Source organism: Corvus kubaryi, unplaced genomic scaffold, assembly GCF_017639235.1.
Source record: "Corvus kubaryi isolate FWS band 111438036 unplaced genomic scaffold, C.kubaryi_AGA036_p1.0 37392, whole genome shotgun sequence".
Classification (NCBI taxonomy): Eukaryota; Metazoa; Chordata; class Aves; order Passeriformes; family Corvidae; genus Corvus; species Corvus kubaryi.
In genome coordinates, this window is record NW_024581131.1 from 13,874,759 (window position 1) to 13,892,082 (window position 17,324).

At 40.1% G+C, this 17,324-nt stretch overlaps 1 protein-coding gene and 1 long non-coding RNA gene across 2 annotated transcripts; one reads left to right on the forward strand and one right to left on the reverse strand.

Annotated features, from left to right (window-relative positions):
- The first annotated feature begins 220 nt into the window (after window positions 1-220).
- LOC121669441 (embryonic protein UVS.2-like) lies at window positions 221-15,333 on the forward strand. Its single transcript, XM_042038394.1, has 11 exons — window positions 221-335; window positions 489-513; window positions 1,411-1,548; window positions 2,856-2,973; window positions 3,522-3,700; window positions 7,352-7,433; window positions 8,349-8,476; window positions 10,192-10,307; window positions 10,736-10,961; window positions 12,057-12,175; window positions 12,741-15,333. The coding sequence occupies exons 1-11, from the start codon at window positions 267-269 to the stop codon at window positions 12,969-12,971; spliced, it is 1,431 nt and encodes a 476-aa protein (XP_041894328.1). The 5' UTR covers window positions 221-266; the 3' UTR covers window positions 12,972-15,333.
- Window positions 9,998-17,240, reverse strand: LOC121669445. Its single transcript, XR_006017770.1, has 3 exons — window positions 16,909-17,240; window positions 15,098-15,167; window positions 9,998-12,295 (listed from the first exon to the last, which is right to left on the reverse strand). It is a non-coding gene; the product is annotated as an uncharacterized LOC121669445 (long non-coding RNA).
- Between the last annotated feature and the right edge of the window lie 84 nt (window positions 17,241-17,324).

Genomic DNA, 17,324 nt, shown 5'->3' on the forward strand with positions numbered 1-17,324 from the left:
AGATGAGTCACTTTAAGGTTACTGAATTTTCTTTCCTATTGCTCCACTTCCTCTGTTTTTTAAAGATAAATAAGAAATGAGAGCCTGGAAATTCTCTTGAGAGGTCCTGCAGCTTGTTTGTTTTGTGAAAATACTTCTTGTTATTTAATTTTGTTACTCTTGTTAACAACAGCAGGAGCTTTCCCATAAAACTTGCCCCAAGTAAACTAATCACAATTTTGAGAACTGAGCTGCAGAGCAGAGAACATTATCTTGGAAACTTGAAGATGAAGTACTTTTTTCTGCCAACTCATTTAGCATTTCTCTGTAGCTTTGCACTAAGTAAACCTGTCCAGGTGTGTCCCTGCTCTGGGATGTTGAGAATTTACATTGCTGCTGCTGAGTTGCTCTATCTTAAAATTAATTAGAAACTCTTACTGCTGTGATTCTACTTGATAGAAGTTTTCTGCTATGGAGATGAGCATGTACTAAATTTTTTTTTTTTCCAGATAGCTACAAGAAAGAATGACTTAGGTGAGTTTGATTGTAATTATTATATAAATAACTACAGGTTTTGGTGGAGCTGCATCTGTATACCTCAATATCATTATTTGGTATATTTTTCTCTTTGAAAATGTTTTTTTTTCCAGCATCAGTGGAAGACAATTCACAGAACTCAAGTGTGTTTAAAAGTCACATTCAGTGTGATTTTTTATGTTGTTGCAATAAAGAAGTTAAGAAGAATTATTGAGCAATTGCTACATGAAATGCTCTTTTCCATATGTAGCCCTAGAAAATCAGAATATTTTTCACTTTGTTGTCTTTCCTTTGTGATATATAGCACTTTCCTGTCTGCAATACCCAAGACTGTTGTAATTTTTTGGCCTAATACCAGATCCCTTTTGTCTGTGAGAAATGTATTCCCAGTGTTTTAGAGTCAGAACTGAGGAGCATGTCACAATGTCTCATGTCAAATTCCCAGTTAACTTGGAAATTAACAGCTTGCATGCATTCAATATGCATGATAAAAACAGTACTCTCTTTTGTATGATTAATACTATTTTTACAGAGGTCAGTTATGATTTTTCTTTAATTCCATAGGGTCTGATGAAGAGAACAATGACTTATAATACTTAGCATTCCCCTCTGAAAGCTCCCAAAGCTTCGTAAGCTAAAATTTATTTAGTCACGACTTTGATTACAGCTGCACCATAACATTTATATTAATACTAAACTTTTCTATCCAGGAAGCAATGCAGACCTAACCAGTCTTAGCATACTAATCCTTCCTCACATTATTAGGAAATGAACTTCAGTGAAAGAAATTTCCAAAGATACAAAATCTTGGTTAGTGTGTACCTCGTTTCCCTTTCTGCACATGTATTTGCCTTCTCAGTGCCTTGTCTGTTCTTTATTTTCTACATCTGCCAGGTAGTGAAATAGCTGTGTATGAAGGAGACATCCTCTTGAGACGAGGGCGACGCAGTGCAATTAACTGTGAGAGTTGTTTATGGCCCAAGTCACAAGATGGACTGGTCAAGGTTCCAGTTAACATCTCTTCTGATTTCTGTGAGTGTATGTAAATGGATGCTCTAAAGTTAGCCTTGATTTTCCAGACCCTATGTTCCCTATTATTTTATGTTTCTGTGGCATGCACCAAAAGCAACCTTTGCACAAGCGAAATTTATTGACACGTCTCTTTTTCTATCCTGTTTGCCCTATGGAAGTTTGGCTTAGACTCCAAACAGATCACACTAAAATATGTGGTTACTTGGGCTATAGTCAGGTAATTAATTGTAATTTCAAATATTGGCTTGTTCCCACTAGCTACAATGTACTTTGATATTTAGAAAGTACATTAGAAGAAGCATAATTTGTTCACATTATGAAAGTATTTTTGTCAAAATTACCACTAGGAGCATGTTTTTGAACTCTATCATTTTCTTTCAAATCTCTCCTAAAAATATTCCCACATTAGAACCCCTGTAGAGGCAAAAATGGAGGAAAAATCCTTGGAAATATTTTTTCCTTTGTTGATTCCCTCTAGTCAGTCAATAGCTCTGTCCTGTGCAAAAGGCTGCAGGAGTGAATTCCATACAGATCCTTCTTCAAAGATCTTACCTTGAGAGAAAATGGCATGGAAGTGAAATACAGCCTGAGCCTGATTCCTGTTCCTCAGGGAAAGGAACTGAGAAAAGCCCAATCTCTGTGTTATCTAGGCTGCTTCTCTGCCCATGTGCCTCCAGAACTGTAGTATGTACTCTTGTGAATAGGTGAGGGCTATTCCCTCTATCTCCCTCTCTCCAAAGTTTAAATATTAGGAAATTGAGATATGCATCAGTTGTAGATGATTCATAACTGAGGAAGCCAAATTAGGCCAAAATGTTCCAAAATAGATAAACACTCTGATCTTTATTTGGTACCTGAATAGAAACACTGTGATCTTCAGAGCCTTGGCTGTCTAAAGTGATTCCAAGGGGGCTGCGGAAGGCATTTGTTCTTTCTGATAAACAAAATAGGGGTTTGGTGCTTGGCTACAATCAGCTGGCTCATTTGGGATACTTTAGTCCAACTATTTGTATCTGAAACTCTCTCATTTCTTCTCTTCTGTCTAATGGAAGGAACAATGCCAATCATTTGCTTTCCACCAGCTGTCTCCTAAATAATATGCATATGGGATAGGTGTAATTGTTACACTTCCCCATAAAAGTCCAATCAGTCTGAAGATCTCTGAATGTTTTGTGCCCTTTTTTCACTATACTTGTATGATAAAGAGCTAATGTGTGCTGTGAAGTTTTAAAGCAATGCACCGCATCAATGCACCTTGGTTTTTGATTAACCAAGAAAGATTTCTCCTGGCCCCCTTCTCTTTCTAGCAATAACAGAGAGGTCTTGGATTGCTGATGCTTTGCAAGAGATCTCCACACTGACCTGTGTGCAATTTGTAAATCGCACTACAGAAAAAGACTATGTGTATGTTGAACGAGGGCAGAGGTAAGCTCCTTGTCTCCTGAGAGTGGCAGCACTCAAAAGGTGTTTCAGATTCTTTTCTGGTTTGTTTTGGATTTAAGTAATTGCTTTTTTTAATCCTAGCAGTAAAGATTTAGAGAGCAAGTGCAATTTTTAATTTTTCTTTAGATATACTGGTTGTTACATCAGCTAATAGGCTGCAGGAATAAATATATGTGTGTATTTAAAGATAATGGGGTGTAATTCAAAATAAAAATTTTTCTTAATTGTTATAAAAATTTAAATAAGTAAAATTGTTTCAGGTTTTTGCTTAACACTTTATAATGCTTCGCCTCAGTTTGATATAGCCAATTTACTGGTTTAAAATTTGCCATCATCATCACAAAGGCTTTATCTCCCTCCCACCATGTCATTTGGCAGCTTTCAGAAGTCTAGATATCTCGTGCCAGTGACTATTTGCATGTCCCCTTCTGTGGCTGCGTATCTAGAGAACCTTCATGACATTATCAATACATCTATATATTTGTATTTGCTAAATGTGATCCTTTTAGCTATTGATTGCTTGTTCTTAGCTGCTGGTCGTACTTTGGAAAGATTGGAGGACGTCAAGCAGTGGGCCTGGTGAAAAATGGTTGCATGGATAAAGGAGCAATTCAGCATGAAATGAACCACGCTCTGGGTTTCATCCATGAACAGGCACGGAGTGATCGGGACAGGTTTGTCAAGATTATGTGGGAACACATAGTGGCAGGTATGTCCACTAAATCGTAAGAGAAAATTTATACTTACAGTTAAAAGAGAATGTTTCTCCTTTAACATTCTCCTTTAACAGTCTCCTTTAAAAATGCAAAGAAGAACCATGATTAATGCTGGCTGAATTGCAGCAGCAGCAGCAGCACATTCAGTGTGATGGAATTTCTTGTTCAGTGTTTGTACTAAGGGAATTTCTGTGGCTACACTTATGGCAGTGTGGCAGATGCAGCCTAAAAGTAGCTCTACGTTCTTATTTTGATTGCCATCTTGAGCCCAGACCCCAAAATACCAAGATCATCAGGAATACAAAATGTTGTTGCAAAGACTTGGCCAGGAGGCAAGACTATGGGACCCTTAACTGAGGGGGGAGGGTGAAGTGTGACATTCGAGATCATGTTGGGGAATCACACAGCTCTATCTTGGGAAAGCCACGGAAATAGGGGCAGGCAGCCAGTAGGCATCTCGGCAGTGAGTGAACTGCACATATCCTAAAATGTGTATGAACAAGAGACTCAATGTGGAGACATTAGATACACATGCAACCATTAGCATTTGCAAAATTTTGGGACTTGGCTTGATGTGAGAGGAAAGACTGCAATTATTTTTGTGGACAGGATCACATACACATGAAAAGAAGGAGTCATGGGGAGCAATTGGACTGGTAATTCTGTAGAGGAAAAACAAGTGGATACTGTTTATGGAAAGGAATGCAGAATGAATAGTCTGGGCATGTGCCCATGATCTGTGTGCTGGGAACATGGGCTCATATACAAGAGCTCCAGGCTCTGGGGAGGAAAGGGTAGACAGAATGGCAGGAGATCCAAGGGAAAGTGAGAAAGTGGTACATAGAAGGAAAATAGCAGAAGAAAGTATGCAGGCAATCACTTGTCTGATAGCTGTTAGAGAGCTGGGCAACCCATAACAATTGTAAAAATGCCATAGTCTATTTAGTTCATTATAGAAACTAATAGTAAATGAGGCTGGACAATTGAATACCAAATTCTATTAAGTCTCTTCAACAAATAAGATACTCAATTACTCAGTATCATGCACAGCTGAAAATATATCCATCTTTTTCTCCAGATGGAACTTGATTGTTTTTATTGCAAATTCCTAACACACTGTTCTCCAAACTTTCTTCAGCTATTCCCATGATATCTTAAGTAAATTCCATTTGTGTTGTTCTTTACTGAGGTTTCAGCTCCAGTGTTAAGGTGTAATTTTGCTGTGAGTTGTTTGCCATTGTACAATAAGGGTGTGCCATGTTTGAAATGTTAGCACAGGATGTGCTAGGAAAGAGAAGTTGAAAGCTTGAAGTTACATATACTAAACACACATCATCTTACACTAGTTTTTCAAAGGGAACTCCACAGATTCAGATGTCATAATTCCTGAAGGATACAGATGTAACCAAGCTCTGATTCAGGCAGTGTCATGAAATGATAAATTGGGGGAAGAGGTAAAGAGGACAAGGCTATGCCAAAGGAGATGAGGTATATCATCGGTGTTTTAAGTGTACGCCATGGGTGGAGAATGAGAGATTGGTGTGGCAAGGGAGTCTGAATGCAGAGTGTGCAGCTCAAGCACTGTAGGGAAGAAATGCAAAGATATGCAGGGAAAAGGAAATGGAGAAACAGTTATGTTTATGGAGGACTGCTAATGTACATCTCATGTAAAAACATGCTGCTGTTAACAGTGCTGATGGCAGAGCTCCCGCTGACCTTGGTGGTGCAGAACTAGACCTGAAGACCTTTTCCAGCATTCCAACTCTCACACAAGCTGTTTTTCTCCTTCCAGGACTTTTGTATTGTAGATGTTTTCTGGGTTTTGTTTTTATCCAGCAATTTACCTTGGAAGCCATCCTACTTCTTTGTTTTGATAAAATGCAGCCTGATCAGTTGCTGTCCACTTAGCTACTTGAAACTCAGCTTGTTTTTCCCAAACTTTTGGGAAAAAAATATATTCAGAGTCTTCAGCCGCAGTTTCCTTTGCAGCTCTTCTGAGTCATTGCATTTATATTCTGGCAGAGGTAGATTCTTTTCTTTTTTTAGAGTAGAAAAGATGGGGTGAGTCCCCAAACGTGTGTAGGTCTAGACAGACAGATCTCTTTGGCATGTGATGAGGTAGGTAGTAGTTTGCTGGCAGCACCTCAGTCCAGCCAGGATGCTGTTGCTTTTTCTTTATTTAGCAAACCAATTCAGCAAAGCACTTCTGTGCCAAACAGTAGCCATATGCTTCAATGTTTCACCACGTTTGAACTGTGTTCTCTGTTCATCACCTCAAAAAAAGCTGCACACTTGCTGATAATTCTTTCTGAAGTCAGTGTAGTAGATAAGAGCGACTGAGATTAAAACAGAGTCAGGAAGTCCAATGCTGTTGAGAAACAGTTTAAGCCTTAACTGAGTTTTAGAGCTATGAAAAGCTCCAAATTCATGTTTATCCCCAAATTTTCTATTAGTTGGGATTTCAGATCTTCTTTTTGCATCTCTTAGCCCTCAGCCCAGGACCAGTCTGAACAACATTACAGGCTGAGACTTGCTCTGGTTGCAAGCCTGCCAGCTGAGTTGTGTAGACCTCAAGGATGTCCAACTCTGAACTCCTGTCCAGATGGTCTGTGGTTTACAAACACATTTGTAGTTACAATAATGAAGGTACAGAACTGGAAAGGAGTGCTCAGTGGTTAGGGCTTTAGTCTTAATGCCAGGCTGACTGCATTCAGCTCCCTGCTCTGACTGCTTGCTTGCCTGTCTTACCATGGACAAGAGATCTAGGATGTAATTCATATTCATGATCTCCAGTCCGTGAGTAAAAGAAGTGCCTTCTTCACATGAAACTCCCTCCAACTGTGTCTCTCTTTCTTTCCCTCTCCTCTGACTATCCTGGAAGCCTTGAGGAATAGTTTCATTGCCTAACTTGAAGAAATAAAGCTAGGTGACATGAAATCCAGTCTCTGTCCCTGGGCCCCAGCTCTGTAACAGTGTAACACTTTCTTATCTCATATTGGCTTTTTAAAGCTAAACAGATGAAAAGTGGTAAAATGCTCAGCAGCTATTCTGACAGAATTTGTTTCTCTGCTTCATGTGAGTCACATCACTTCACTGTAGTCACTGCTGATGGGTTTGACCAGAGACAAAGCCACAACATGGCTGGTAGCATGAACTCTGGGGCAAGTAACAGGTAAAATGTATCCCTTTCTTTTGTGGCCTTATAACCTGTGGTGGAAGGACTCAGCAAGACATCACCCATGCATAGCTCTGAATTTTTCATCTAGGTGGTCAACTACATTTCCCTCTCAAGGGATGGATGCAGCTTTGGGGACATAGGTTGGATGCTTATAGTATTCAAGATAATGCACTGAAACGTATTTGGAGACACGCTAATGAAGATGGACAGAGGAATACTTTTGCTTGAAGAGTAAAATGTATTCATTGATTATATCAAAACTTATTTGATTATATTCTGAAACCTACTAGACTGTAAAAATGGTTTTCCATGGATTTCAAAAATCTCTGGTGGTTTTGATAGATCCAAGATCTCATGAGAACACGTATTAGTATCCTATGTTACTTTCAGGATTATGACAGCAGGCAGTGTACTATTAGAGCAGTAATAATTGTTCTGACTGAAATGTTGCTTTCCTACCTTACAGGGGAACAAGGAAACTTTGGGAAAATGAATTCAAAAAACCTGGGCCTTCCCTATGACTACTCTTCAGTGATGCACTACGGCGCGTAAGTTGTTTGCTGAGATGTCTTTTCAAAGGCACAAACAGCTTTCAGATCTTCTGCTCAGATCTAGGAAGGAGTTGCTCTGTGCAGGGAATGAGTTTTGCTGTTCATTTAAAATTGAGTGCATGGACATAAATAAGGGTGAGCACACTTCCTTTGTCAGCAGGATTCTTGGAAAACAAGAATTGATACGGATAGAAACAAAACATAGGGCAACATTTTCTTCCACTGTACTCTTGTCTCTTGCTAAAGGTCTTTGACATGGCTGAGGCCCAAAGTCTAACTCTACTGAATCACTGATCTAAACCAATTCTGAAGTTCAAATTGTTTTGTAAACGTAGTAACAGCTGATCATAGACAACAACATTTAAGTATACAGGCAAGAAAGACGGAATTTTTTTATATCACTGAGATATTGTATGCTGCCTTATGTTAATCTGGGAACACTGTCTAAGGTTGCATTTTAGTCCATAATGTCAAAGCTTGTATCATGTACCTTCTCCTTTATTTCCACAAGCAAGTAACAATTTCTGAACAAAATCCTGAAACAAAACTTGACCAGCAGAAGGCAGGAAATTGCAGATAGCAAATAGACCATTAGTAACTGAGACAGAACTATTTCTGCTCCTCTGCCTCAGGAACCATGAAGGTGGGATTCAGTCCATTTTGCTGGGCATTGGTGAAAGGCCTTTTCATTCAGGACAGTGCAGCTTTTTCTGCTTGCTTGCTTTCAGCTGCTGAACACCAAATATCTGCCATGCTGGTCCTCTTCAGGGAAGACCACCTGGTCTCTGAGAAGCTTCTTGTCCATTTCCATTTAAGTTGTGTTTATGGGGTACATAGAAAATGATTATACAGTTAGAGAACTTCCCTGTCTATGGAAAGCAATCTAGAAATGTGATTTCCTTGTTTCTACAGGTATGATTTCTCCAGCGCTCCAGGAAAACCAACTATTGTACCAGTTCCTGACCCCTCTGTACCTATTGGGCAGAGAGAAGGGCTGAGTAACTTGGATGTAGCTAAAATCAACAAGCTCTACAAGTGCAGTAAGTGCTGTAGATAGAAGGCATGTGAAGACACCTGATGTCTGTAGGCACTGACAGACGTCCCCCAAAGGAACGTGGCCCAAGGTCCCTTCAATACATCTTTCTCTCACCCTGTAACAGGAAACAGAACTGTCCCTGTGCTGAACTGCTGCCTTCTTGGCTTGAATTATTTTCAATACTTCACTCTCATTTTCGGTTATCCCCACCGCATCCCTGCTCTTTGAGATAAACAAAATCCATCAAAGAAATCATGGTTGCTACCTCTGTCAGATTCTCATTCCAGGAAAGCTCTGAAGGTTGCAAAGCATGTAAGCTCTCCTCGGCCATGAGTATAGCTTAGAGTCATGTGCATCAGTAGGGCCAGCAAATTTGTGATTTCTCTTAATTACAAAATGACTGCAGGGCTGTAAGCACGGGTGCCATTCAGCCTGATCAGAACACCTCTGAGGAGAAAACCATAGGCATTTTGTATAGATATCTACTTTCTTGCCACATCCATTTCTTAATTCATCCCTGTGGTATCTTAAGGTCTAGAAATACCTAGCATTCTCTGTAAACAGGAACTCTTGAGCTAAGATGCACAAAGCAGCTGTAACATGCTCCTGCAATGCACAGGTTTTGCCTTAACTCCCAGGACAAAGGCTAATTGACTTACATGGTATTTGACTTTTCTGGGATGTTATTCAATTAATTTCCACCAAAACAGCTAGAAACATTAAAAAGACCTAAATATTAATGTCCTAAATTCAGCTCTTGTGTTAGAACTTAGTTAAATAATTAGCATTTAGAAGGAATCAGCGTTCCTTCAGTGGGATTGTTAGGTACAGAAATCATTGCTGAGTGGTTCCTCCAAATTCGCAACTGCAGATAAGACAAATTTACAAATTAAGTGTCTCAAAGATAGTGATAACAAGTATCTAGTGATATTTATTCTTGACAGTGGGGCTGGGAATGAATCACACTTCAATACCTTTACTATGTAATTTCATAATTAGATCTGTATGTTTTGGAAGGAAAGGACTAAATTTAAAAAAAGGAGAAAAACTTGGGGACAAAAAAACCCACAAGAAGTCTGGTTGTCTCAGGAAGAGCAGGGAGCAAGAGAAAAATGTCATAAATTCCTATGAGCAGATGTCATATATTCATACTTTGTAATTTGGGGAGTTACATAAAGTGCAAAAAATGAAGATGTAGAAAGACAAAAGACAGATGAGATCAGACTTTGTATACCGGTTACTATGTCAACTATGTAGGTTGGCTTCAGTGCTCTCTGTTAGTGTTTTCCCCCAGTGACTACCTCTCTTTGCTTTGACAAAATCTTGTTTTCAAACTTGATGTTTGCACACATTTTTGAATACACACAGCTGCTGATGGAAATTGATGTACTGCTGTCATTGAAAGTACTTCTGTGATTGAAGTTAAGGAAGTTCTCAAAAGATCCAGGCCTTTTTTAGTAAACTAAAATACGTGAGTGAAGCCCTATTGTCTTTAAATAAAACATCAGTAGCTGAAACAGGTAAGTACTTTACCTACCTTTATTTCACTTGCAGGTTTTCAATGGCTTTTACACAAGGAACATCAAAACAATTGTAAGCATTATAATTAATTTATACAAGCTTGACTGCTGCAAATGGTTGGAGAGACTTGTCAGGCATTTCAGGAATACTTTTGTGCAGTTTTCATTCTCTTCAACACTGTTTGGTTCTTCCCTTCAGATTGCTGTAGCTCTGTGTTGCCTAAACCCAAAGGCTCGTTCTCCTCTGTCAATTACCCATCCCCATACCCGAACAACAGCAACTGTCTGTGGTTGATCCGCATCCGTCGAAGTAAGGTAATTTTTATTCGGAGAAAAAAGGTTTGACCCACAGTATCCAGGCTACAAAGCATTATTTTGTTACCATGAGTAACCCCTGGGAGTCAGTTTCATGGACCAAGACATTTATTTTGTTACTCATTGAATGAAAGTCTCAACAATTTTCATAAGACTTAAGACTATTAGAGGGATTATTCAACTCGATTTTTATCCAGTTCAGATTGGATGGCTTTTCAAACACAAGCAGTAGTGAAACATCAGTCTCTGGGATCTCAGTACTAGGATAGCTAGGTGAAATTCTGTGCTCTTTTCATAAAGAAAGTAAAGTTTCAGTAATACATGGATAGTAAAATGAATATGAAGGTTCACTTCATATTCAAGTAGATAGTTTGAGACTTTTCCTGTGTATAACATTAAACCCAACATCTGCTTTTTTGTTTCTCAAGATTTTCCTGCAGTTTGAGGCTTTTGATCTCCAACACTCCACAGACTGTTCTTCTGACTATATAAAAATTTACAACGGGAACAGCAAGAGCTCCCCTGTCTTGCTGGACAAGTACTGTGGGAAGGGCCCACTGCCCTCCTTAGTGGCATCTGGATCGACAGTGCTGGTAGAATTTGCAAGCGATGAGAGCATTACAGCCACAGGATTCAGAGCCTCCTACAACAGGGGTATGAACACTCCTTTACAAAGCTTCGAGAACAGCATTAGCAGTATTTGTATGGAAGAAGTGTACATTTTTACTATACCTTACAGAGTGGGTCTTTTCACTGTCATTCTTTACACTTTCACAGCAATCGGAAAGGCAGAAGGCCAGGCAATGATGGGTCTGAAAGTTCACAGGAAGCAGAAAGTGGGATGTTGCACGGGCCTCGTGTTAGTAATCCTGAGATCCCGCTCACATTCTTCTGAGAGCTTGTTAGACTTCTTCATATCTCCAGAAAAATGTCTTTAAATAAAAACAATGCAATGACTGAAATTAATAGGAGCAGTGCAGCCAAAAAGCACAAAGACTGCAGAACTCAACAAGAGACCTCACCCAATGAGATGCAAAGCCAGTATCTTGGCAAGATGTTATTTAAGGTTTTGTGGGATTTTATGCAGTGGGAGAGGTATTGACCTTGGGTACCTTACACTTTCTGAATTAAAAGCTTTTATTATGTACACGAAACACAGTGCTTCCTGTAATCGCTTGAGGGGTGTCTTTTTTGCAAACACACAAATGCATTATGGACTGCCAGACCAAATTCTGTTGTGCTGGGACATGCTTTCAGCAAGAAGGCAGTAGCCCAAAATTGCCTTATTTCAACTGAAAATCCAAACTTCTTTAAAGTATAAATTGAAGAAGTCTTAGAAATGTGTTATTTTTACTCTTTTTGCTTTATTCAGTTGAATAATTTCTAGAAAGCACTAGATCTAGCTTGATATTGCAATCTTGAATGCTTGAGCTGGTTCTTTTCTGAAGGGCAGTTAGTGCCATGAGAATGCTATGCTAATACATAACAGTCGATTGGAAAGTCAGATACAGCTTTAGATGCAGCTGTTCCCTGTCCTCCAAAGATTCTTTATCAGACACGTTTCTAGTTCCTTCGGTACAGCTGCTGATACAAATACTAAGTGAAGAAATAAAGTACTTCAGCAGCAGATTTTCATGGTAGCACATTTTTTCTTGGTTTGAAGAAATAACAGAGTAGGGTGTAAGCAAGCTCATTTCTGCTGACAAAACGCTCTTGTTAATATATCTGGTTCTCTCCTTTACTCCTCAGTGAATTGTGGAGCCACTTTCAGAGATTCAAAGGGAGTCATCACCTCTCCAAACTACCCCAGTAAATACCCCAAAAACCGAGCATGTTTCTGGGTCATCACTTCTCCAGTCGGATACAAGGTAAGGCACAGATGAATTCGTTTGTGGGTTTCATCACTGTTCTCTGATGAAGCCTCTGTTTCCCTTGAAGAATAAGAGCTGTGATGTCACTTTTTCAGCAGACATTCTCAGAGTAAAAATCTGAAAGCAAAAATTCATTTTAAGAATTTATGCTGGATCCTCGTATCTGAGGTGCTTAGTAAGGGAAAACCTTTACACATGCATGTGAACTCTTATGAATCTAGCCTGTACCAGCAGGCTTTGTTCAAAATAATCCCTAGGTAAGAGCTCCCACTCGAAAACTGAAACATCACACAGGTGCTGTTTTTATATTTCTCTAGAGGAAAGAATGTGAAGCGTAGAAGATCAATCTTGTCCCTTGCTTCTCCTTCCAATCCAAATACTGATGAACTAAGCAAATATTTTGCTACTAATTTGCATTGCCATATGGGATCAGGATGTGGTGCACACACAGAATAAAAAGTGGTGCCTGCACACAAGGAATTTAGGCAATTTATTGTTAAGAAATGGGTAAGAGGAAAGGTTGTAACCTGGAAGCAAAGTGCTTTGGTTGTATTTTCTCCAGATATCTCTCAAAATGTTATCCTTTGACCTGGAATATAGTGACAGATGCATCTATGACTACTTGCTCATACATGATGGAAGCCGCCCTACATCACCTGCAGTTGGCCCTTATTGTGGGACAGAGAAGGTTGCAGACTTTACTTCCACTGGGAACTTTGTGCTGGTTGAATTCCACACTGATTTAGTGTGGGAGTTGCCTGGATTTGCAATGAGTTATACATTTGGTAGGTAAATACAATACAGATGGGGTTTGAAAAACACAGAATGAGAGTAAGAGTCCAGGTAGCCACAGGTCAAAGTCAAGATGCCACCAATTTCAGAAAAAAAAGTATAGCCTGATACCTTTAACAAGCTTGAATTTTGACCTCTTAGTCTTAGATCTACAGTGGTGTTAATTTGCATGGTGAATCAAGGACAGAAATGTTCCTGCCCATGGTATGCTTCTCCCTGAGACTGTATGCTTTTTATTATAATATTCTCATTGCTGGTGTTGCATGGCCAAACACAACAGTAGAGCTGAAACTATGTAAGCAGATTTTCAAGAACTTCTAGTGGTAGAAACTGGGTCCATAAAAAAATTCAGAACATGGCTATGTAGTAACTCTAACCTGTATTCTAACAAATGCTACTACCTAACCTTAATGTGCATTCCAGCATACATACAGAAAAATCTTCAGACACATTTATTTATGCTTTGAAGCCAAGATCACTTATACAGTTTATATAGGCACCAGAGCTTAGCCTGGAAATAACCACTTGACACGGAACAAGTGGTGTCATAGTACAGTATGACATACAGTACCTCAAAGATTTGCACTACTCCTCTGCGAGATGAACCAGGTCAGGGAACAGATTTAACTAAAGAAACTAAAGTTAAGAGTGGTAGGAACAAGCAGTGAGGAAGAAGGAATGGAATGAACCTATTGCTGCCCCTTTGCTGTGGCCTGAGTCAGGTATTGAAATTGTCCAAAAGGTATTACGACAATATTTTTTAAAAATGAGGCCTGAAAACCTAATGCAAAGACCATTGAATGTGCTCTTTGAGAGCATTTTAGGTGTGAAGCACCTTGTCTGTAGAGAGAAATCCTCCTCCTCTAAGGAGATGGCTGGAGCTGAGAAAGAAATCACCACTGTAAACACCTAATGCTTTGCCTTGACTTGATGTATTCAGAATTAAATGCCAATGCCAAACTGGGAGACGCCAAACTTAAGGAAAAATAAAAGATTTTGCTAGAATTATGCCTTTGTGAAGAAGAGCATGTAGAAAATGTCAATTTGCTTTCCTGGTGCAGCCAAGAAAATTTTGAATTATGATTACTTTGTAGTGGCAGGGGGAAGGGGCTTAAGGATCTGTAACGTTTTGGTTTTTAAGCACTGGTTAATTTTCACCCACAGAAGAATGATAATTGATAAGTTGTGGACATCAGGGTTTAGAGCTTGCTTGCATTGTGGTGGGAAAGTGCATGCACAGCAGGCAACAAATATTTGTATTTCTTACAAGCTCCCATCTTCTGGCTATAAAAAGTATTCCCTCATTTAATTTGGTTCACTATTTAGATTGGCACATTTTTGGAGAATGTAACAATTTCATCAGCATGACAGAAAATTAAACTCTACTTCTATTTTTAACCTCGACATCAGACTGTAAAAATGCTAATTCTTCTCCTTGAGCCTGAGGACTTTCATGGAGGTGCAAAAGTAACAACCCTGTGATAACTCTCATTGTATAACAAAGTCAAATGGGTCCCTATTTTAAACAGGCAGTGCTGGACAGCTTTGTAACTTGAGTATTACTTTAGATTCCCCTCCCTTGGTCTGATGTGGAGCTCTACATAGGTCCAATGTTTTAGATGTTCACCCATATTTGGTAAAAGAGCATGAATAGCACATTCAAACAGCAATATACCATATATAGGAATAATGGTCTTGCAATTTGTCCCCAGAAATATGGTTTTAAGTAGGACATTGCCCATGTATAAATATTATATATAAATTGGCTCTTAACACTCATATGCTGAGCTACATGAATTTAGAGTAACCAGCTAGTAGACACAAGGGACAATATAGTCAAAAGTTTGGGTTTCAAATACCACAATAGGAGGATTTTCAGAAGTTCTAATTAAAGTTCAACACTCAACACACTTTTGAAATCCAAAATGTAAGGATTTAACCTTAAAACACAGAGGTATCTAACAGTGATGAATATATGCATTCCCATAGCTGTACATAACTCATGACACAAACAGGTATTACCTTAACTGTGTACAAAACCAGATGTTTTTAAAGAGAAACCCACTTCCACAAGTCTGTGTGTGTGGAAGAAATAAGAGTGTTTGTGTCCACGTATTCCTTTCTTACCTGCTTTGAGACTGTCCTGGTTCCTACTTGGGAGGCAAATCAGAGCCTTTGAGTACTATGATTTTGCTGTCTGTAAGGACCAGAACAGAGATCTGTCAATTACTGCTGCAGGAGAAAAAACAGCCTGGAATAAAACATTACAGAAGCACGCAAAAATGCGCTACTCATAGGTCTTTTTTTGTGTTTGATTTAAAACACATTTCCCTTACATAAATAAATAACTGTGGTTGAGATGACACTTGCTTGCATGACTACAACCCCGGTTACTGAATCATAGAATAGTTTGGGTTGAAAGGGACATGTAAAGGTCACCCAGTCCAGAACCCTGCAATAAGCAGTCATCTTCAACTAGATCAAGTTGCTCAGAGCCCCATCTAACCTGACCTGGAATGTTTCCAGAGGTAGGGCATCCACCACCTCTCTGAGAAACCTGCTACAGTGTCTCACCACCCTCACTGTAAAAAATTTTGTCTTTAAATCTAGTCTAAATCAACCCTCTTTTAGTTTAAAACCACTGTCCCTTGTCCTTATCACAACAAGCCCTGCTAAAATGCTTCTTCCCATCTCATATAAGCCCCCTGTAAGTACTGAAAGGCTGCAGTAAGATCTCCCCAAAGCCTTCTTGTCTCTCGAACAACCCCGACTCCCTCAGCTTGCCCTCATAGGAAAGGTGCTTAAGCTCCCTAATCATCTTTGTGGCCCTCTTCTGGACATGCTCCAACAGGTCCTTGTCTTTTCTGTGCTGAGGACTCCAGACCTGGATGCAGCACTCCAGGTGGGAACTCACCAGAGCAGAGAAGCTATAACTAGGTAGGACAGAGAATGTACAACTTACTGTGCAACAACTGAGTTTGGCAAGAAGAAGACCTACAAACCAAAGACCATTTAATCTCTCCTGCTCTTCAAATAGAAATTGAAAACCTTATAGGCTAAGTCGTCACATAGGATTTTATAATCGAGTTCGCTTTACCATGGGAAACATCTACGGGCAATAAAAAGAAATAAAGGAAAGGCTGCTGCTGCTTTGCTGCCAAATGGCCTTCGGCTCAGGAGCTGGAGAACGGCGAGGGCCGGGCACCCTCTGGCGGACACCTGTAGGGAACGGGAACGGGAACGGGAACGGGAACGGGAACGGGAACGGGAATGGGGGCGGGTAGCGCTTCTCCTGCAGGCCGGTGAGAGGGAGCGATCTCCTCTCCTGCCCTGGGCACGGCTCCCAGCTCCATCGGCAAATGCAGCCGAGGCGTCTGTCAGCAGGGAGGCTCCGTTTCCTGAACGTGATCCCTGCCGCGCACCCCCGCTGATGCTGCTCCAGGGATAGGAAGGTTTCTTGGGGTCGCTTCTTGTATTTTCTCTTAAAGAGCGGCACTCCACATTCCACCTGTCAGTCGGTAGGTTGCACTGTAACATTAAGATGGAAATCTTCTGTTCCTGTTTTCCCGTTGAGCAGCTCAATAGCAAAGACAGTGAAGCCTTTGAGTTTGTATTTGTCTCGATTCCCTGCTTTTTGCCTACAATACCTGGAATTTCCGGGTGGTCTCTAACACAATTGCTGGACAGGTGCAAAGTTCAGAAAATTGTCTTTCTAATGTCTTTTAACATTAAAAAACCTAACCAAACAAAAACCCCAACAAGCAAACAAACGTCAAAAATGAAAGATTGAGAGGGAACCCCCATTTTTTCCCTTTAAATTTAGCTTTATTCAGATATTAATGAGTCTTACTTCCTTGAATAAATCAGTTTCCTAATTTAATTGTGTAGATCTTTACAACGTGGGGTTATATATTAAACTGGAAAGAACTCAAATGTACCTGCAAACTCACGCTGTTAACAGGATGACTCATATGCACTCCGTGACTCTTTTCACAAACACTGCAGGACACCAACGCCTGAGGGCAGGCGGATCAACACTGACAGAATGATGGGCTGGAGTTTTGCGGTTCAGCTGATTCTTGCTCTTCTGAACCAGGATCTCACCACAGGTTTAGAAAAAAAAAAAAAGAAAAAAAAAACAAACCCAGAGTAGCTTGAGCACAACACTGTCAGCCTTAGAGAATACACTTTTTTGTTTTATTAACACCCAAGCACAGCTAATTCCCGCAGGGACATGGCGCCTCCGGCGGGGCCGAGCAGCAGCACCAGACTGCAGGTACCACAATGCATCGCGCGGTGATGGTAGCCCAGCCGGCCCGGCATTGGGACCGTGCGGAGCCCTGGGCAGTGTAGT

Bases quoted from the DNA above. Each gene is read 5' to 3' on its own strand.
- LOC121669441 (XM_042038394.1), top strand. From the start codon at position 267: ATGAAGTACTTTTTTCTGCCAACTCATTTAGCATTTCTCTGTAGCTTT. The intron at 336-488 runs GTGTGTCCCTGC...TTTTTTTTCCAG, and splicing joins CACTAAGTAAACCTGTCCAG to ATAGCTACAAGAAAGAATGA. The intron at 10,308-10,735 runs GTAATTTTTATT...TTGTTTCTCAAG, and splicing joins TCCGCATCCGTCGAAGTAAG to ATTTTCCTGCAGTTTGAGGC.